The sequence below is a fragment of the Meles meles genome, chromosome 2, assembly GCF_922984935.1.
Source record: "Meles meles chromosome 2, mMelMel3.1 paternal haplotype, whole genome shotgun sequence".
NCBI classification, from domain to species: domain Eukaryota; kingdom Metazoa; phylum Chordata; class Mammalia; order Carnivora; family Mustelidae; genus Meles; species Meles meles.
The window spans coordinates 189,854,118-189,876,783 of record NC_060067.1 but is presented as its reverse complement, the minus strand read 5'-3'; the positions used below and the strand labels follow the sequence as shown (position 1 = coordinate 189,876,783).

The window sequence follows — 22,666 nt, the reverse complement described above, 5'->3', positions numbered from 1 at the left end:
TTCTGACTTAATAAATTTCCATACATACACACATTTGAGCAATAGATTTGAAAGATTATAGTTTTATTTCCATGGACGCAAGAATACTTGCTACTTTTTGAAAAGTAACACCCTCAAGCCAAAATACACAATGGCTAAGCTATAATCTTTTGATTTTTAGCATGCTGCTAAAGTGATAAAATACCCACAAGGCATGCGCATGTGTGCGTGCACATACACACACACACACACACACACACATTTGAAAGGATAGTCTTACTTGTTTTAAGTAATGTTCACCCAGAAATAAATGGAATTTCTATACTAAGACTCTTCCTCATCTTTTTTAGAAAATGCATGTTGATTTGAGCTAAAAAGATTTATAATATATTAAAATAAAATAATTTATCCAAGTCAATGTTTTCTGCAAAAATTACTCATGATGTATCAAATGCCCCTTTGGAAATGACTACAACTGTGTATTTTTTACTTCTATTGAAAAATAGAGGGGCGAATTTATAGACTAACCAAAGCAACACTGCAGTTTAATTCAAAATGGTTCTCTAATTTTGTCAGTTTAAAACTAACCTCCACTGATTTTTCAATTGTTTCACTGTTTTGATTTCTTCAAATCAATCTTTAGCTTAAGGAAACTAAATGCATACTGAAGAGATAAGGGGGTTTTAGCCTCCTATTTCAAACTAAAACATAACCTCTAAATTATCTTTTACAGTAAGCCAAAGCCAGTATCACATACCTTTCGGGAATGAATTTCTTTCACATACAATGGAAGTAGAAACTCAGATATACCTTCAAGTCGGATTCCCTTCTTGGTGACTCTCAGATTTCCCATACCATCCTACAAGCAATGAAATATAGTTCACTTTTAGGTTAATTAGAGAATGAATAACTGGCCATAATTTTCTTAGGGCCAAACTGAGAAAACAGTAAGCTCAAATCAGTGATGATTTAAGGAAAATGAAAGACTGAATCTACTTCGTGAATGACTGCAGCAGTTTGCATGCATATAGAGGGCTCTGTTTAAAGTGAACAGGAAAAAAGGTATATGAAGGACCGGATATCTATTCTTAGCTCTATCAGAGAATAGGATTTATCTATGAAAAAAATCCTGTGCTTTTTTCATGCATCAGCCAGTTTAAGTATTTTGGGGGTATAATTATTCTTTCTATCTATTAGAAACAATTTTGCTCACAGAGTATTAACAATATTTTTACATTACAGTTATCACATATTTCTACAGTAGTCAAATAGTCACATTTGCACAATTTCAACAAGTACTTAATAATTGGCTAGTGTAAGTAAGCCTGGTGTTCCTTATTCAAACCATGAGTAATGCTTATATCTTCTCCTTTAGAAAACAACACCCTATAAGGAAGATAAAACAAGTAATTAAATAACATTTATGAGATTGAATAAAATAAATTTTAAAAGAACAGAGTGCTAAAGGAATTAAAGAAAGATTTCAAATTTGATAAAAGAGTGAACAATTTCTCATGGAAGAGATTAACTATGAGAATATGGTGTTTCAACAGGAGCCGTCCATAGGAGAAACAGAATGAATGTTCTGTAACATTAAGAAATAGCATGCCATACAATCTTACTAATATATGGACTACTGTGAAAAAAAAAACAACTGGGAGTATGTTTTGAAGCCAGTGAATGGAAAGCCATGAATGCAAGGGTAAGGAGTCTGTACTTATACCAAAAGAAGAAGAAACATAAAAATTTCTTGAATAGCCTAATGGCTTGAAATGATCAGAGTTAAGCTTTAAGGTTAATCTGGTAGGAGCATTATGTGGGACTACCTGACAGAATATCAGTAAGAAGGCACAACCGGGTAATAACTGTAAGGAGTGTGGTGGTGTAGGGCACCTGGGTGGCTCAATGGGTTAAGCCTCTGCCTTTGGCTCAGGTCATGATCTCAGGATCCTGGGATCAAGTCCTGCATCCCACTCTCTGCTCAGCAGGGAGCCTGCTTCCCCACCCCCTCTCTCTCTGCCTGCCTCTCTGCCTACTTGTGATCTTTCTCTGTCAAATAAATAAATAAAAATCTAAAAAAAAAAAAAAAGAGTGTGGTGGGAGAACAGCCTATAAGACCAGGTGACTAATTTGATCTGGAGATGCTGAAAACAGGGACATTTATGACTAATCCCAGGTTTTGTTACTATGACCCAATAAGGAAATGCAGTGATATTTATAAAATTGGAATTATGAAATTTGTACACTCAATGGCAAAATGAGTTTAGCTTTGGACTTCCTAACTTTGAGATATCATTGAAAATTCAGGTATTTCTCCATCAACTAGGACATATGCAAGAAAGAAGATTAGAGAGGGACAATTGCTTAAGGCACGCTTATATCTACTATAATGGAGGAGCAAGCCCTTCACAGAAAGATGTCTATAAAACCACAGAGAAACTCTTACATAATGACCAGGGGCATTTCATACATCCCGGGAGGCTATGATGAGTGTAAGAAGAAAAACAAGAAATTATGATGGCCCCAGACTCTACCACCTGGCTCCACCTTCCTCCCTAAAAGAAAGCCACTGAAGTAGTATAACAATGAATAGAACTTTGAGTAAGAATTAAAGGACTTTTTAAAAAAGATCACACAAGGAAAATGACTACTCAGAGATATTTTGACATGGTAAGGTCTCAATCCTCCAATGGAAGGAAAGAATAATTACTTCTGGTTGAATTAAACTTGGGACGGATGAAGGGATTCATTTCTTGAGACTCAGAGTTAACACTGGAAATGTCTGATAGGGAACTGACTAAATTAAAAAAAATAAAAAGAATTTCAGGCATAACTGAAGACTTACTCTGATGAGAAAATAGGTCTACTTTCTTGGAAGGACACACCCCAGTTTCTCTGAGAGAGAGCTGGTTTATACCACTTTTATAATATACTCTTTCATTTTCAAAGTGAAAAGTGTTTCTGATTTAGACATAGTCACCCATTTGCTGGTTCTAATTAGTATCATATGGCAACATCATACCTATCTAGGAACAGAAGCTGGCAGAATTAACAGGGAGAGACTCAACACTGAGGATTTGCTAAGCAGGAATGGCTGAAGGTGGTAAGAATGTGGCATGCCAAAGTAGCAAAAAATGATGCTCCTCAACTGGTTGATCGTCATTTTTCTCATTGGGTCGAGACAAGTAAAGCCAGAAGACCAATGTTAGACAGCAAAAATAGCACAGGGTTAGGGAATGACAACCGATCATTGATTAACGATCGAATTCAATATGAGAAGTGTTAATAACAGGTTTATCATCAGAAAGTAGAATTTCAGATTTTGAGATGTTAAAGGTAAAAAAAAAAAATTCTAGACATCATGAAGCCTGAAGAACACCTGAGCAGTGGGCAGAAACAGAGTGGAGACCAAACTCCCTGTAATTCAGAAAGAATGTACAAAATGACACATGACGTTAAAATATTATTTTGTCCCTGAATGATTTTCTTGACCAAATTTCACACAGTGACTGCCCATATATATTCTCAAATGCCTGCTGGAAGGAAGTGTTCTGAAATGTTCCCCATGAAGTTGCTATGGAAACACCTAAAGCAACTGTTGGTCTAACTGAGAACAATAGAAATAAATTCTATCATAAACATAATTCCCAGTTCAACATTAATCTTAAAAAATGTCTTCATAAGATGGTTAGAAATAAAAGAACTGGACATCCAAAGTTAACTGTGATATTACTTATGCCATATGCATTTCTAATGTTGGAAAGTTTTGAATCTTAAACTCAAAGTTTTCCTTTTATATTTTCTATAAAATATATGACTTGGGGCATATAAATCTATTCCATTTAAGTTAGAGGAATAGATTTCCCCTGTATAAATACAGGAGGGTTAGGGCAGTATTGTGTTTAGAATCTAACCTCACTTTACCATGACCATTTGGCCCTCCTTTTATTTCTCCTATTTTGAATTAAGAAATGAATATTCAAGTTCTAACATGTTATCTACATGTGTTATAAAATACACAGAGGTGCATAATATAGTCAATATAATCAATCTGATCCTCATATGCATGCACCAAAACCATTAATAATTTATGAGATAGTGAAATAATCTGGTTTCTCTTCTGCAGAAGCATTTGAGAGTGGTTTTATTTTTACTGTCACTATACTTTCCTGATTCATTATATTCTTGGTCCCTTCAACACCTAAAAAGGAGAAAATAACTTCGGGGTTTGCACCTAAGGATGACATTGCCAAAACACCAGAAAGTAAAGAATTTAATATACCTATGGCTCAGGCCTCAACCTTGGCTCTGTCATCTCCATCTTATGTAGGCTTGAACTTGACTAATTTCTTTGTCTTTTTTAATTTAATTTAAATAATTTTATCACCTTAAATTTATCCCCAGTATAAACAGGAAAAAACACAACTTAATGTATTTATTGCAAGGATTGCTCGAGAAGGTAATGAGCACACAATAATACCTTACTTTTGTTGAAGTACTCAATAGCTTTAACCATTATTAATATTTTACCAAAAATAACTTAAATTTTTGTCTCATATTATTATTAAATTCATATTGTTTGTTTTCAGAGAGATTATCTTTGAACTTCAGTAGACCCTACATCAAGCTTTACTGTCATTAGAGTGATGGTGCAGTTATTCATCACCTAGCAATCTCACAAATCACTTACCTACTCTTGACAGTGTAGTGTCATTTTAGAAGGGAATGTGCAGCCAGACAGCTTGGGTTTGAAGCTTTCTACTCTGTATATCCTGTTATCTTTGTGTTTTTTTCATAAAGCGTATCAAATTCTGATTATAATATTAGTTAACTGTGTGGACATTTTTTTCTCTTCTTAAAAAGTAAATGATCTTATTCATGTATGTACTTACTCCTTCTTCTAGCATAGTCTTTCCAACAGTGGTTTTGTGGTATGTAGATACTGAATGCTTGAGTATTTGATTGGTCAGTAGAATTTAGATCTTTACATGATTAAAATAAGAGAAAAATCCTTATAAAAATCATATAATCACCCAAATCCATGGAATTCATCTGTAGAAACTGCAAACAATCTTTATTATAATTGTCATGTACTTGATTTTTTGGACAAGGTGGAAGAAACTTTGTTGAGAAATACTGTTTTTGGAATATATTATGAGAAATAGACATTAAAATAAATAATAGATACAAATGTAAACAAAGAATATTGATAGCCATGTCATTTAAATTTAAAATCCACACCCATAACTTGGCAGAGATCTTACCCTAGTGCACTCTGTCCTTATACAAAGTTCTTTAGTACGCTTAGCTGTCTGTTATTGGGAGAGCTGTTTAGATGGCGGCTACCCTCAGAATTTGAATTATGCCTTAACAGGCAAATGTAACTTTCAAAGTAATGAACATGTTGACATAGAATTGAGAAAATTTTTAAAAATTGAGGCGACTGTTAAACAATTGTAAAATCTGGTGCTTCATTAATTTTTTTGAGAGGGCAGAGGGACAGAGGAAGAGAGAGAATTTGGTGGGGGGGACAGATGGAAAGGGAGAGAAAGAATCTTCAGCAGGGAGGGCATGAGCCTGATGCAGGCTCATCCATAACCCTGAGATCATGACCTGAGCTGAAATCAAGAGTTGGATGTTCAACCAACTGAGCCACCCAGGCACCCCAAGTGCTTGATTGAATATTTTAAAAAGTCTTCAAAAGTTGAAAGGAGCTAGTAGCCAGAAGATAATTAAATATAGATCTTGAATAATTTTTCTGGTTGAAACCAAAGATAAATTTCTTCCAAATTATTAGCATTTATTTCGTTTCTTTATTTCAAAAGAAACTGATTAGAAAGGGAGATAAAAATATGTATTTTTATGGCTTTGATTATCTAATGATATTCATTCTATACTTCAATTTGCATGAGGAAATGACCTCAAAGAGGCTATTTAGAGACAAACTGAAGCCTAGTATGATAAACCATTTGTGAGCCCTTGGGGATTAAATATTTTTAATAAGGTAAAGAACCATACAAGGAGATGGAAGTATTAGGTTGTTCAAAAACAATTACAAACCACTTTTAAGTGTCTTTTTGTTATTTATTCTCTTCTGTATGCTAAATGAATTTTAAAAATTGTTTAATTCCCAACTTCTAATTAAAGAAGAAATTCTCTTTAAAATATCTAAACATTTTCTTTTTTCTTTTTCATACCTGCTTTAAGCTGATGTTATTTATAATTTATAATGAGCTGTTTTTCCCTAAGCACAAGAAAAAGAACAAACAAAATATAAGTTGACAGCCTATTTTATATGTATGTTTTTACTGTGTTGTTTGCTATAAGCCTGTATTTTATTTTCATTTTAATTGGCCTGCCTTAGGACTGTCTATTATTAGAAAATAAACCTAGAGTGATAGAATTGACAGACCTAGGAATGTGACCTCTAATTCAGCTTATACGGAAACAACTTTAGAAATTGTTGTTAATAACATATCTTTTATCATCTGCAACATTTATTACCGTTGTTTATAGCCAATAGTTTTTCAAAGTTTCATAATTTATATATAATGGTCAGCATTGTGAAAAGGGTTTAATGTATTCATATTTAAATACAGCAATAAACATTGCACTTTGTATCTCTTATTTGCATTGGTGTTCTTTTAATTGTGTGAATTATTTTTTTAAAACAAAATAAAATGAAATTCAATTTCTTTTCCAAATTTTCCTCTACTGATAACAGAATTCTTTGACAAGCATTTCCTTCTTTTTCTAATAATCTGCATGTCAATAACCTCATACAACATATGTAATCCCTTACTAACAAAATCATCAGAATGAAAATATGCTGAAACAAAATAAAACTAAAACCAAAAATATGTTAATCTGACATGGCAGGTATGATCACAACCACCCTGTAAATGGAGAAAAAATTTGGATGAGTTCAATAAATCCAGTAAGACTATATAAAAGACCAGAAATATATATATATATTAATAATGGGGAATAGATTATAGCTATATTTATATGGAGAACAGATCATAGTAGGAACACTTAGAACACATAGGCATTTTATGTCTAATATCTCTTGAAAAAAATGTTTTCCTATAGAATATCTTTTGGAATCACTCTCAAGAAAAATTACTGGTGTGGCTAAATCTATAATGTAATATTAATTGTATAAAGCAACTTTAAAAGTGCATGGAAGCACAGCATTGCACCACCTTAACTTGAAATTAAGGTTAAACCCAGAGAATGTGATAAGCAATTGTGGCAGAAGACAGACACTTGCTAATGAAGAGCGCTGTTGGAAAACCCAGCCTGCGACTACAAACAAATCATCTGTCTCAGTGCTAAATGGAAACAACTAGAAAGAACCTCAGGCATTTGACTTAAGGAAAATAATAAATAATGAATTAGTAATAATGGTATGTTCCCTAAAGATTGTCATCTGTAAATGGGTGACAGAGGAACACCCATATTTTAATCATGGCAACAAGGGTATAAAGCCTACAGTTTCACTGTTAACATGTCTATCTTCCCCAAAACATAAATAGAATACTAGGATTATAATAAACCCCATGAAAGAGAAAGTTTTGTTTTCAGCTAAATTTAGGAAACCACTAAATGATATATTCCCACTCAGATTCACAATGCACATTAGCATACTAAACACTGAGAAGTCTGAGTTAAAAAAAACATATTTTCTATGTTCAGTAAAGAGTTTACTAAATATTGTGTCCAATGGGTCCCCCACTCACTTGCTCGAATGTTGAGATAGGTGGAATAATGTCCCTTTGAACACATTGTGCAAATACTGGTCTAATTTTTTAAATTTCATAAACCCTGAAGGAAGACCTATTAACAAAGTGGTGCATTGTTAAGCATAGAAGTGATTAAAGAGTTAAAAGCTATCACATCTCGGCAAGTATTTATTCAGAGCCTATGTAAAGCACCACTAAACTCTGTTTGTAATTTGGCTCCCAGCTCTTTTTAAACACTAGAGAAAATATAATGAACACTGCTAGGAATCTGGTCTGCTTCACAGATGTAATTTCTTATTGTCTATTAGAAATGTGAAAGGGAGGTAATGCTGAGCACATGCCTTTTTGCAAATATTTTCCAGTTACCATAAGCATAATTTATTTCTTTAAAGAAAGATCACTTTTCACTTTGAACAAAATCACATATTTGGACCTATAAATTGAGAATAAGACCTTAGGATATGGTAACTCTACCTAGGTAGTCCTCATGGTAAGGTCTTATCTAAGAGTTCCTTCCAAACTCCCAAGACAATATCTTTAATATCTGCCTTCACTATGGAATTAACTGTAATAGCGTAGGTCATAGAGCACTTCAGCAAACAATGAGCCAATGGCATATCACAATAACCATGTTCCCATTTCACTGAAAACACCAATGAGAGAGAGAGATAGAGAGATGTTAAATGGATCTTAAGTTAGCCCAAAGTCTAGTCCTCTTACTTACTTTCTTACTTAATTACTTTGTTTAATTTAAAGAGACAGTGTGGAGAGAGAAATGAGAAGGGCTGAGGAAGAGAATTCCAAGCAGACTCTCTATTGAGCGCAGAGTCCTTGCAGGGCTCAATCTCACCACGAGATCATGACCTGAGCAGAAACCAGGAGTCCGGCACTTAACTGACTGAGCCACCCAGGCACCCTAGTCTTCTTACTTTTAATCAATCCAGGCAATAATAGAAATAGAAAATATAAGTTTGTTTGTTTATTTTAAATATTTTATTTATTTATTTGACAGAGAGAGACCAATCAAAAGTAGACAGAGGCAGGCAGAGAGAGGAGGAAGCAAGCTACCTAGCCTGATGCAGGGCTCGATCCCAGGACCCTGAGATCATGACCTGAGCCAAAGGCAGAGGCTTAACTCGCTGAGCTACTCACCCACCCCAGAAAATATAAATTTAATTTATTTTATTATAAACACCAATACAGATGTCCTAATATTTTTCATTATTATTTGAGTTAATTTGCATCTCTCCTTCTTTCTTAAATTGTATCTCTTTTTGCTGTGTCCCACAGATTTTGAACCATTGTGTTTTCATTATCATTTGTTTCCATGAATTTTTTTTTCCATGAATTTTTTCAATTCTTCTTTAATTTCCTGGTTGACCCATTCATTCTTTAGAAGGATGCTGTTTAGTCTCCATGTATTTGGGTTCTTTCCAGCTTTCCTCTTGTGATTGAGTTCTAGCTTCAGAGCATTGTGGTCTGAAAATATGCAGGGAATGATCCCAATCTTTTGATACCATTGAGACCTGATTTAGGACCCAGGATGTGATCTATTCTGGAATATGTTCCATGTGCGCTAGAGAAGATTGTGTATTCTGTTGCTTTGGGATGAAATGTTCTGAATATATCTGTGATGTCCATCTGGTCCAGTGTGTCATTTAAGGCCTTTATTGCCTTGTTGATCTTTTGCTTGGATGATCTGTCATTTCAGTGAGGGGAGTGTTAAAGTCCCCTACTATTATTGTATTATTATTGATGTGTTTCTTTGATTTTGTTATTAATTGGTTTATATAGTTGGCTGTTCCCATGTTAGGGGCATAGATATTTAAAATTGTTAGATCTTCTTGTTGGACAGGCCCTTTGAGTATGATATAGTGTCCTTCCTCATCTCTTATTATAGTCTTTGGCTTAAAAGCTAATTGATCTGATATAAGGCTTGCCACCCCAGCTTTCTTCTGATGCCCATTAGCATGGTAAATTGTTTTCCACCCCTTCACTTTAAATCTGGAGGTGTCTTCGCGTCTAAAATGAGTTTCTTGTAGGCAACATACTGATGGGTTTTGTTTTTTTATCCATTCTCATACCCTGTGTCTTTTGATTGGGGCATTTAGCCCATTTACATTGAGGGTAACTTTTGAGAGATACGAATTTAGTGACATTGTATTGCCTGTAAGGTGACTGTTACTGTATATTGTCTCTGTTCCTTTCTGATCTACTACTTTTAGGCGCTCTCTTTGCTTAGAAGACCCCTTTCAATATTTCCTGTAGAGCTGGTTTGGTGTTTGCAAATTCTTTCAGTTTTTGTTTGTCCTGGAAGCTTTTGATCTCTCCTTCTATTTTCAATGACAGCCTAGCTGGATAGAGTATTCTTGGCTGCATGTTTTTCTCGTTTAGTGCTCTGAATATATCATGCCAGCTCTTTCTGGCCTGCCAGGTCTCTGTGGATAAGTCTGCTGCCAATCTAATATTTTTACCATTGTATGTTACAGACTTCTTTTCCCGGGCTGCTTTCAGGATTTTCTCTTTGTCACATGTAAATTTTACTATTAGGTGACGGGGTGTGGACCTATTCTTGTTGACTTTGAGGGGGGTTCTCTGCACCTCCTGGATTTTGATGCTTGTTCCCTTTGCTATATTAGGGAAATTCTCTCCAATAATTCTCTCCAATAGACCTTCTGCTCCCCTCTCTCTTTCTTCTTCTTCTGGAATCCCAATTATTCTAATGTTGTTTCGTCTTATGGTGTCACTTATCTCTCGAATTCTCCCCTCGTGGTCCAGTAGCTGTTTGTCCCTCTTTTTCTCAGCTTCTTTATTCTCTGTCATTTGGTCTTCTATATCACTAATTCTTTCTTCTGCCTCATTTATCTTAGCAGTGAGAGCCTCCATTTTTGATTGCACCTAATTAATAGCTTTTTTGATTTCAACTTGGTTAGATTTTAGTTCTTTTATTTCTCCAGTAAGGGCTTTTATATCTCCAGAGAGGATTTCTCTAATATCTTCCATGCCTTTTTCGAGCCCGGCTAGAACCTTTAGCATCGTCATTCTGAACTCTAGATCTGATATATTACCAATGTCTGTGTTGATTAGGTCCCTAGCCTTTGGTACTGCCTCTTGTTCTTTTTTTTGCAGTGAATTTTTCTGCCTTGTCATTTTGTCCAGATAAGAGTATATGAAGGAGCAAGTAAAATACTAAAAGGGTGGCAAAGACCCCAGAAAAATGCACTTTAACCAAATCAGAAGAGACCCCAAATCGTGGGGGGGGGGGGGGGAGAAAGGGGATAAAAAGACGTTCAGAAAAAAAAAGAAAAAATTAAAAAAAGAAAAATAAAGGAAAAATATAAAAAAGAAAGAAAAAATATATATATTAGATAAACTAGTTAAAAAACATTAAAAAAGAAAAGGGTAAAAGTTTAAAAAAATTTAGCAGAAGAAGAAAAAAGAAATTGAAAAAAAAATTAAATTAACCGCAAACTAAAGAATCATGGGGAGAAAGCCATGAGTTCTGTGCTTTGCTTTCTCCTCCGCTGGAATTCTGCTGCTGTCCTTGGTGTTCAACCTGCTTTCCTTGGTAGATGAACTTCGTCCTGGCTGGATTTTTTGTTGATCTTCTGGAGGAGGGGCCTGTTGTAGTGACTCTCAAGTGTCTTTGCCTGAGGCGGAATTGCACCGCCCTTACTGGGGGCCGGACTAGTAATCTACTCGGGTTTGATTTCAGGAGCTTTTGTTCTGTGAATGCTTTCTGTAGTGTTCCAGAGGACGGGGATGAAAATGGCAGCTTTCCAGTCTCCGGCCCGGAGGAGCCGAGAGCCCAGGGCCCCACTCCTCAGTGCGCCCCCAGAGAACAGCGCCCAATCACTCCCGTATCCACGGCCTCTGGACGTGCTCCTAGCTCACCCAGCCTGCGACTGGTTCAAGGTAATCCCGAGCTGAGAGTTCAGTCCTACAGTGTCTCTGTAGCTGGCTTCTCTGTTCTAATACATGCAAGCTCTGTGACACTCCGACACCCCCGATCCTTCTGTGACCCTGCGGGACCTGGGGCCACGCTGACCCTGTGTGGGCTTCACCCTGGTTTAGTCTCTGGAGCAATGTCCCTCAGTGGTACAGACTTTTAAAAGTCCTGATTTTGTGCTCCTTTGCTCCACCGCTTGCCGGGAGCAGGCCCCTCCCCCCCGTGATCTATCTTCCCGTCGTTTTGGATTCACTACTCTGCCAGTCCTACCTTTCAGAAAGAGGTTGATTTTCTGTTTCTAGAACTGCTGTTCTTCTTCTCTTCGATCTCCCATTGGATTTGTAGGTGTTTGCAATGTTTAGATAAGCTATCTAGCTGATCTCCTGCCACCTGATGTAGTCTCAGCCTGCTACTTCCCCGCCATCTTGACTCCTCCCCCCTTAAATTGTATATCTTTTTAATTTTTAAAAATTTCCTTCTCTGACTTCATTTACTAGTATATGTTTCTTTTTTGGCTCAGCCCTGAATCATGGTATTTTGAAAAAAGTTCTGTTACCATGAAAAACTCTGTTTCCAAAGGATTATAAAATTTATCTTGAAACTAAAGTATTAGGAACAAATTACTGATATTTGTCCAAGCATGATGAGGAAATCTCAAAACAATAATTTTGGTAAATAGAACATCTACCATTTCATATTCCTCCCATGACTTCCTCTGTGATTACCCTCATCCTATAAAACTAAGTTATGAGTGCATGCATGCAGTTATGTGGGCATATGTGTGTGCATTTAGGAGAGGTTAGTTTACAGGAGGAGTATGAAAAATTAATTTATTGAACTTAAAATTGTAGCTATCCTACTATCCTGGAACTGAGGGGATATTGGGTGATCCTCATTAAAGACAGGAAAGAAATCCCATGAAGACACTGAAGAGCAAGCAGATATTCTCTGTGGGACCAGAAAGTGGGACCGCTGGTAAGAGTTGTCTGACTTTGGATTGCTTAGCAATAACCCATAGCAGTTGGCAAATACAACACTGAATTTATAGAGCTATAACGTTTGGTCTCTTAAACTAAAGATGTCACTTAGGTTTTTATATCTGAAGATTCTTCTTACCATCAATGAGAAATGCATTTCTCACCCATGCAGAAATGCAATGGGTCATCTCTCAGCCAAATCTTAAAAGATCCTTTAAGCTTCCTTAAAGGATACTATCTAAGTTTCCACCTATTTTAGTCTCAAGTTTTGAGGATGGATTATTTCTGTTTACAACATGTAATCTAGCATCACATCTTTTATGTATGTTCTATTATGAATACTATTAACTACCCACTTGGGAAATATATACTAAGCTTTTACTCTTCTACATTATATTATACTTTATTATGGTTCCAAGTGGCATCTTTTCCAAGTTTTGTTTGCTATCTGTCACATCACAGACAGACATCGTCCTGTCAAGGACTCCTTCCTGTGAGAACTGCCTCCTTTCCCCTTTGCCAACCCTACCTGGTTCTGATGTGCTTGCTACAGATAATTCAAGCTAGAGTCGATGACTAAACCCAAACTGTGTCAATCAGATACTCCTGACTAGCATATTTTGAACTCAAAATTAAGAACCACCATCAATTAAACAAAATCTCTGAATGTACAAGTGGGAGTTTACTGTGACCGTATTTTCAGTACACAGAGAAAGGTGGAATATCCCTAGAGTAAGAGAGGCCAAAGAGAATAGAAGTAAATTCTACTTCACAAACATATTTGCTTCTTGTACCTGAGGCCCACGTGTATAAACTATCCTTCTCAGATTGTGTTTTTTATTTTCCAATACTTCCTTAAGTGTCATGACCTCACAAATTCTCTCTCCCTCTCCTTCTCTCCTTCCTTCTCTATCTCCCTCTTCCTTTCTCTCTTCCCACTTCTTAAACTAATACTAGTTTTCCAAAAGAACAATTAAATACATTCCAATAGATTCTCTGCCATATATGTTCATACTTATTCTTGGTGACCACATCCACTTCCATGACTAAAATTCTTTAACTTAAGTCAAGCTTCTGTCACTGGAACTTTGTATATTTTTTTTCTTCTCTCCATCCCTCTTCCCTCTTCAATTGGTTATCTCTGTCTAATCCTTTGTATAGCAGTTCAAACATACCTTAGAGAAGGCATCTTCCCATACAAGCTTGGAACTGTTTCCTTTGTGAATTGTAGCACCAGATATAGTTTCTTTAAGGACCTTATGAGAGCAGCAGTTCACATTCTTTCTGTGTTAATATTTAATTACACCTGCCATCAGATTGTAAGCTTATTATAGGCAGGTACCATATCTTTTTGCTCACCACTGATTCCATGATTTATTTTTACAGACAGATATTTACAACTCAAATTTGTCTTTTGAATTCTAGACAGAGGTATTCGTCTATTATTGCCTACTGTTTCCTGTAATATCACAAGCATCTCAAACCAAGCATATCCCAAACAAAAGTGATAATCCCCCAACATGCACTGCTTCTTATGATGTGTTCCTTATCTCAAAGAATTATCACCATCCCTATTTAATAGTAATCTGTATCTCATCCTGGACTCTGTAGTCCTCCTCATTATGGATCAGTTACCAAGCGCTACACACTTGCCTTCACTATGGCATTGCTCTGGCACAAAGTGGGATATATAGGACTATATAAGGACTATCCAGATAGTCTTTACAGGAAACACTGACTGCCCCAATTGCTAGAAGCAAGGAGAGTTAGGTACTCTTTAACTGTAAGATCTTTTAGAATTGTGCTAAGCCCCTGAAACCTGTGAGCCTCTTGTAGTAGGCCATTATTCCTGATTTAGGGCTAGAACTTTCCATCTGATTGGCTGGACACATGTAGAAGCCCTTCTCAAATCCACATATGCCCCTATCAGGATTTTCTTTCACCCACTCTCCTGGCGACTATCTGTATCCTAGTGTTTATCTGAAATGTAAACCAGATGGGAACAAAAAAGGGGGGTACTGATAATGAGAAAGAGACTATTTTTCAGAAGAGTGGCAAGATCCAACCAGCCAGCATGTATCAGCTAGAGGAAGACAATTAGTGTCTAAGTATGTTTTATCATGTGACCAGAACACAAAGTTCAATTTGGGATACAGAATATTACATCTGGAAAGGCTCCTCAGAGATTATGAAAACTCATTACTAGGATGGCTCCTAGAAGTATGGGAAGCGAAATGACCCATGCCAAGTAACCTGCAACCTGGATTTTCATGGCAGTGAAAGCGGGACTAAACATCTCAGGGAACTGAATGCTCTGGACTGCATAAAGCACACAAGTTCAGAAGACCCATCAAATACCATATATGGGAAAGCCCATAAGATGCACCATTTACCAATGTATAGGAAATCACTGTTGAGAAGGATACAAGATTGACTAAGTTCAGTGCTAGCTCTCCTCTGTAGGTAAGGGCTGATGATAGAAAATGCCATTATACAATCAGATTCACTGACAGCAATGGAGGTCACAGGACTCTGAGATAATAAAGGTGAAATGGTAGCCTGAAGCCAGGTTAACACAGTTTTGGTAATGAGGGACTAGGTTAGAGGAGCAACCAGGGTGCAACTCCAGAATGTTATGCACATGGCCAATAAATCTGGTAGCCAAAGAAGTAAAAATGATGTTTAAGCAGCAAGGGCACTATTCAGTGTGTAGTACCAACACAAATCAAGGATGAATGAACAGCAGGCTGAAGGCAGTTGTCCCAATTAACAGGTCACGATTTCTTAACCAGTTTTGGTCATGAGCCAATTTTTTGACCCAGAATCCACAGACCTCTCTTGCCAAATTTTGATAAATGAACAAATGCAACCACCCTAGTGTAAGACCCCTGAGAAATGAAGATTTTAGTCATTCTACCAGGTAAGCCACCAAGTCCCACAAAAGTCAGGTCCTAATTCGGGGAAGGGCTTTCCCCACTTCCATGACCATCAATGGCAGAAAACCTTTAGCTGTTAGCCCTGTCATCATGTCCATGATCGACTGATCAGTGTGAAGATTTAAGGGCCCAGCTATCATATTCCCACTCTAGAAAATTCTCAGGATTTTTCTAGCTTCAGAACTCCCTGTGGGGTTAGTCAAGTCTGCCATTCTTCTACATCACACTTTGACTTCTCTCGCTGCTCAATCCTGCTCCCTTGATGTAATGTTAACATTTGATTATTGAGAAATCATTTTATCAAAATGCAATAAGTCCATGATACTTTTTAAATTAAAATTAAATTAAAAACTAAGTCTTAGGGCAAGGGCAAGACCGATGCTAAAAATAAAAATGAACTTTAATCTATATTGCAGAAATCAGAACATTAATATTGCTGTCTGTGGAAAGACAGTAGGAAAGATATTCATATTGACAACTCAAACATATGATAATTTTTTTCCTTTAGAGAGTGCTTTATCAATGTACTGTCATCACCAGAAAAGTCTTCTCATCTTTAATGCTTGCACTTCAAGCCTTTCTCTATGGTAATTCAATAATCACAGACTTTCTTAAAATATTTGATTACAAACAATGGAATTTTTGTATAATTACACAGGTCCAGACAAATAATACAAATCTAAGTTAGCTTCTATGTACCTGGAAGCCTGAGAAGGAACATCTCTTCTCTATATGCACATTAATCAAAATTTAGAACTTGTTTTCCAAATTTTAAACATATACACATTTATAAAACTCTTAAGAGTTAAAATATGATGTTGGGTGGAATACTAGTTAAGAAGTTATGGTAGGTAGTGATTCTACTAGCCATCTTCTTTCTAGCTTTTAGTACAAAATTCAGAGTTACGGTCAAAGATTTTTGTTTTTCCACATAATGAATCAGTTCCCATATCCTATAAATATGTTGGAGGACAAACTTAGGTAGAGTCTTTGTGTATAAATATGGTCTTTTTTTTTTGGCGGGGGGAAATGTTACTTGGATAAAATCTAAGCATCCATCCCTGGAATAGTGGATAAGTAAAATGTAGTGCAGGCACACCATGGAGTATCATGTAATGTGCAGCAAATGACTAGATGTATACTTAGCAACAGTAAAGAATTAAAAAGTAAGAAATAGAATAATATTTATATTAATTAAACATGTATGTACAACACAGATGAAATCCATTTGTCAGAACCATAGGAATAAAATGGTCACCGTAAAGAACAGACTAATTGACTACAAAAAGAGGGCAAGTGCTTAATGGAAATGGAAATGGAGATATAAATTTAAAAAGAGAATAAATAAATCAATAAATGATAAATGATAAACAGTTAGCAAGAGAATTTGCAGGGACCAATGATGGTAATGTTCCATAAGCTGATGGGCATGACTATCTCAATCCTCTGCACCTGAATATGAAAACAAAGCAAAACCTGCTACAGAATGGTTAATTCTATCTAAGCTCTTTGTTTATCCTCACTGGTATTGTTTTGATTCAGTTTTTTTTTCCACTTTCAACCTATGCTATCAGTTTCCTAAATGTGTCCATTATCATTAAAGTAGCCAATTAAAATCCTCTTTCAATTGTTGATGCTCTTATCCTCTTATAAAGTGAAGCTTGTTTTATCAGTGTCCACGGATAAACTCAACCTGAAAATGCCTTTCATATTCTGAACTATATTCTGGTAAGTTATGATCCAATAACAACAGTGTATTTTGCAAACATTCCCACAATGTATCTTATTCCTTTTTCTTTGTTTCCATAACAACTGTTCTTTTGTTCAAGTATTTATTGCAATGCATTATAATTCATTGTTTACTGGCTCTCTCTCCTGTGGTCTGAGTTTACTGAGAGAATGTATTATGTCTTCTGAGTAGGAAAAAATACTCCTGTGTTTTTCCTTTACTCTATACTCATAACACTTCTGACACTAGATGTGTGGATTTTTCAGGCACCAAATGATTCTCTAAAACAGTATATAATTTAAGTCAATGTTGACACTATTTACCTGGACATAAATTCCAGAGGTTGAGTCTAGACCCATGGGATTACCACCTCCCCAATTTCAGATGACAATTATGAGTCCAGTTATTACCTGTGTTTCTCACCAAACTTCTAAATGAAAGGTTACCATGACCTCCTCAGGTCAGATAATTTGCCAGAGTGGCTCACAGAACTCACAGGAACATTTTGCTTGTTAGATTACTGGCTTATTATAAAAAGGATCTAACTCGGGACAGCCAAATGGAAGAGATGCATGCAGCCAGGTATGTGGGAAGGGGCACAGATTCTCCATACCCTCTCCAGGCACCACTCTTCCAACACCTCCAAATGTCCATCAATCCAGAGCTCTCTGAATTCTATACTTTGGGGATTTTCATAGAGGCTTTATCTTATAAGCATAATCAATGATTACCTCAGAACCATCCTCTCTCCTCTTCTCTGGAGAGATGGATGGGGCTGAAAGTTGCAAGCTTCTAATCATGGCTTGGTCTTTTTGATAACAAGCCCCCATCCTGAAGCCTCCAGGAGCCCAAGAATCCCTGCATTAGGACAAAAGACACTTCTATCACTTAGGAAATTCCAAGAGATTAGGAACTTTGTGTCAGGAGCCAGAGTCAAAGACCAAATAGAGCAAAAGATGTTTCTAAAACCATTTTTTTCAAGTTTTTATTTAAATTCCAGTTAGTTAGCATATAGTGTAATATTGGTTTCAGGAACAGAATTTAGTGATTCATCACTTACATTTAATTTCCAGTGTTCATCACAGAAAGTAGCCTCTTTAATACTCACCACCCATTTAGCCCATTACCCACCTACCTCCCCTCAAGCAACCCTCAGTTTGTTCTCTATACTTAATAGTCTCTAATAGTCTCTTATGGTTTGCCCTTCTCTTTCTATCTTTTTCTTCCTTCCCCCATGCTCATCTGTCTTGTTTCCTTTTATTTACTTATTTTTTTTAGATGTATTTATTTTAGAGAGAGAGAGTGCATGCGTGAGTGGGGAGCAGTTCAGGGAGAGAAAGATTCTCAAGCAGACTCCCCATTGAGCATGGAGTCAGACAAGGGGCTTAATCTCACAATCTCAGGTATTTGTGGTCTTTCCGTTTTTTTCCTTATGGTTGACTTCAAGTTTCATAGTGTTGTGGTCAGAAAATATGCATGGTATGCCCTCAATCTTTTTGTATTTGTTGAGGCCTGATTTGTAACCCATTATTTGAGCTATTCCTGAAAATCTTTCATGTGCACTTAAAATATGTGTCCTGTGTTGCTCTCAGATGAAATGCTCTGAATATGTCTGTTAAGTCCATCTGGTCTAGCATGTCATTCAAACCCATTATTTCCTTGTTGATTTTCTGCTTAGATAATCAGATGTAAATTGCTGTAAGTAGGGTGTTGAAGTTCCCTCCTATTATTGTATTATTTTCAATGAGTTTCTTTATGTTCATTATTGATTCATATATTTGGGTGCTCCCAAGCTGGAAGCATAAATATTCACAATTTTTAGATCTTTTTATGGGGGATAGACCCCTTTATTATGATATAGTGCCCTTGTTCATTTCTTGTTACAGTCTTTGGTTTAAAATGTAGTTTGTCTGATGTAAATACAGCTCCTCTGGCTTTCTTTTCTCTTTTCATTTTCTTTTCTTTTCTCTGTCCATTAGCATGACAGATGGTTCTCCATCCCCTCATTTTCTGTCTGTAGGTGGATTTAGGTATAAAGTGAGTCTCCTGTAGGCAGCATATCAATGGGTCTTGGGTTTTATTATTGTTGTTTTGTTTCGTTTGTTTTTATCCATTCTGATATTCTATGTCTTTTGACTGGAGCACTTAATCCACTTACATTCAGAGTGATTATTAATAGATACGAATTCAATGCCCTTGTATTACGTGCTAAGTTATTGTTTCTGGAGATTTTCTCTGTTCCTTTCTAGTCTTTTTCACTGTTGGTCCTTCTTTTCCACTCAAAAAAATCCCCTTTGATATTTCTTGCAGGGCTGCTTTAGTGGTCACAAATTCCTTTAGTTTTTGTCTGGGAAATTCTTTATCTATCCTTCTATTCTGAGTGACAGCCTTGCTGGATAAAGTATTCTTGGCTACATATTTTTCCCACTCAGCACATTGAATATATCATGCCAGTTTCTCTTGGCCTGCTAAATTTCTGTGGATAAGTCTGCTGCTAACCTTATTTGTCTTCCCTTGTAAATTAGAGCTTTCTTTTCCCTTGCCACTCTTGGGATTTTTTTCCTTATCTTTGTATTGTGCAAATTTCACTGTGATATGTCTTAGTGTTGACATGCTTTTCTTGATTTTGATGGAAGTTCTCCATGCCTCCTGGATTTGGATGTCTGTTTCCTTCTCCAGATTAGGGAAGTTTTCAACTATAATTTGCTCAAATAAACCTGCCTCCTTTTCCCTCTCTTCTGCAATTCTTATGATACAGATGTATTAGACTTTATGGAGTTGCTGAGTTCCCTAAGTCTACACTCATGATCCAACATTTTTCTTTCCTCTTTTTTGCTTCATTATTTCCCATAATTTATCTTCTATATTAGTTATTCATTCCTCTGCTTCTCCTATCCTTGTGATCATTACATTTATTCAGTTCCACATCTCGGTTACAGCATTTTCTATTTCAGCCTGACTGGTTTTTACATCTTCAACTCTGTGGTAAGGGACTCCCTGGTGTTTTCTATGTTTTCTCATGTCCAACTTGTATCCTGATGATTTTTCTTTTAAATTATGAATCAAGCATATCACTTATATCTGTTTTGATTAGATCCTTGGTTGTGACTTTTGCTTGTTCTTTTTTTAAGATAAATTCCTCCATCTTGGCATTTTGTTTAGGTCTTTATCTTCTTCTGTTTGTTTGGAAAGCCTGCTATGTTTCCTGCTCCTGAGAGTAATAGCTACTACTATCATATACTATCCAGGGCCTGGTACTTCAGGAAGTGTTGCTGGCGTGTTCTATTTGCACTCTTCTATTGTCTTTTGGCTGCTCTTAGTCTCACATCAGTCCTCTGCAGAATGTCTCCTTGTCTGCAGTGGGGAGTGTTTGGACTTTTTCCAGGTGTGGCAAGTTTTAATTAGGTTCACTGTGGTCTGCTTGTTAAAATAAGCCTGATCCTATTTCCATTAGAGCTGAAGCTTTTTAATACTCCATGTCAGCAGACTTGATGTATGTGAGGATGGAGGGGGGTGGTGTTCCTGGAAATGGGTCCACTGTTGCTCTGACTTTCAGGCACACTTTCCCTAGTTCAGAAGCATCTGCAGGGTTCAGGGGGTGGGGACTGGTATAAGAAGCTCAAACCTCCACTATGGACACTGTGCTGCTCACCAAAACCCATCTATGCTGATAGACAGGCATAAAAACCATGCCAGTCCAGTCTCTCATCCCTGGAGAGGGAAGTCTGGGCCCATTGATGAACAGGAAGGACTCAGAGAAAAAGCAAACAATTTCCCCTCGTGCGTTCCAGGCATCCTCCAGATCGCTACCTTCACCTTGTCTGTGTCTGAACCATCTGTCCACCTGGCAGCACAGTGCACCTGAGTTTTATCTCAGGAACACCTGCTGAGTTTCAAACTCTGAACTTGGGGAACTGGTGTGCAGGGACCCACCCTTGTGCTCTGGGGGAGGGTCTTGCCACACTGGGGCTGGTGCTGCTTTGTCCCAGAAAGGCAGTCACAAAAACAGAGAGGTGCTTAATGTTTAGAATAACGTGCAGGAAAAAGCTGGGGTCCAGGTTAGCTGCCCTCAGCAGGTATCTTTGCCCATATGCTACTGAACAGGGCAGCACAATGGCACCTGCCAGCTCTTTTGCCCCTTGGAAGGCAGTGCCACCTCTCCTAAACACACCCCAAAAGGGGGAACTGTCTCTCCTAGTGCAACACAGAGGATCCTAAGACCATGCTATCTGCTCCCCAGAACCTCTGCCCTCCTGCTTAGGCATACCACTATGCCCTCCAGGCTCCACCCAACACTGCAAAAATGTCTAAAACCAGTCTTTGAGCTCTGCTGATTGTAAAAAAACTCACTATAATCAGTTCCTCTCATTTTACCAATTAATGGTTTTGGAGAAGTGGTGTTTTTTTGTTTTTGTTTTCTTTCTTTCTTGTGCAATCCCCTGTGCTGCTCTCTGTCTTACTTTCTCTCCCCACTTCTCTCTCCATGGTCAGGACTCCTTCCCTTCCATATCACCTGTGATACTTTTTTCCCCAAATCACACCTTTGTACCTCCTACATTCCATGACATGGCCTCTTTCCTCCCTCTAGTTTGTGAAGTTTGTTCTCTCAGTCCTCAGATTGATTAGTTGGGTGTTCAGTATGATTTGATATTTATCTACCTGTATCCACGGGATAAGACAAGCATAGGGCCTCCCTACAACTCTGCCAACTTAACTGAAAAAAATTTAATGCTCTTGTTACTTAGGCAATTATAAGGGTTTTAGGAACTTTGTGCCAGGAACTGAGAACAGAGACCACTATATACATTTTCAATTATTTTACTTCATTTTTTATCTTTAGAATTTACCACAGTGACTTGTATAAACAAACACAAATACTTGCAAGTACTTGATAAACATCAACGGAGATTAAAAATGCATTTTTAGAATATCTATGAGTAATCAGAATGCTTATGTCAGAGCAGCTTGTAACAGGCTAATGCACCACCTGAAAATATCTACAAAATGTGTCATAAAGTTATGAAGTGCAAAACCAACTGTCTTTGAAAGTAATATATGTTTTATGTTTTTGTTGTGGTGACATATATATAACATAAAATTTACTACTTTAAACATTTTTAAGTATATACTGCAGTAGCATTAAGTTAATTTTTATGAAATCAACACTATGTCATCAGACATTTTCATCATTCTGAACTGTACCCATTAAATAATGTCACTAAATAATGACTTCCCAATACCCTATCCCCGAGACACTGGTACCCACTATTCTATTTCTGTCTTTAAATCTGATAACGCTAGGTGCCTCAGATAAATGTAATCATACAATATTTGTCCTGTGCCTGGCTTGT

The 22,666-nt window shown here is 36.8% G+C and overlaps 1 protein-coding gene across 1 annotated transcript in view; it reads right to left on the bottom strand.

Moving 5' to 3' along the window:
• The window catches only part of SGCZ (sarcoglycan zeta), a 1,157,176-nt gene that overhangs the window by 227,643 nt on the left and 906,867 nt on the right, over positions 1–22,666 (bottom strand). The window contains exon 3 of the mRNA XM_045998548.1: positions 737–838. Coding sequence (XP_045854504.1) covers positions 737–838 — 102 coding nt within the window. The remainder of the gene's footprint in view (positions 1–736; positions 839–22,666) is intronic.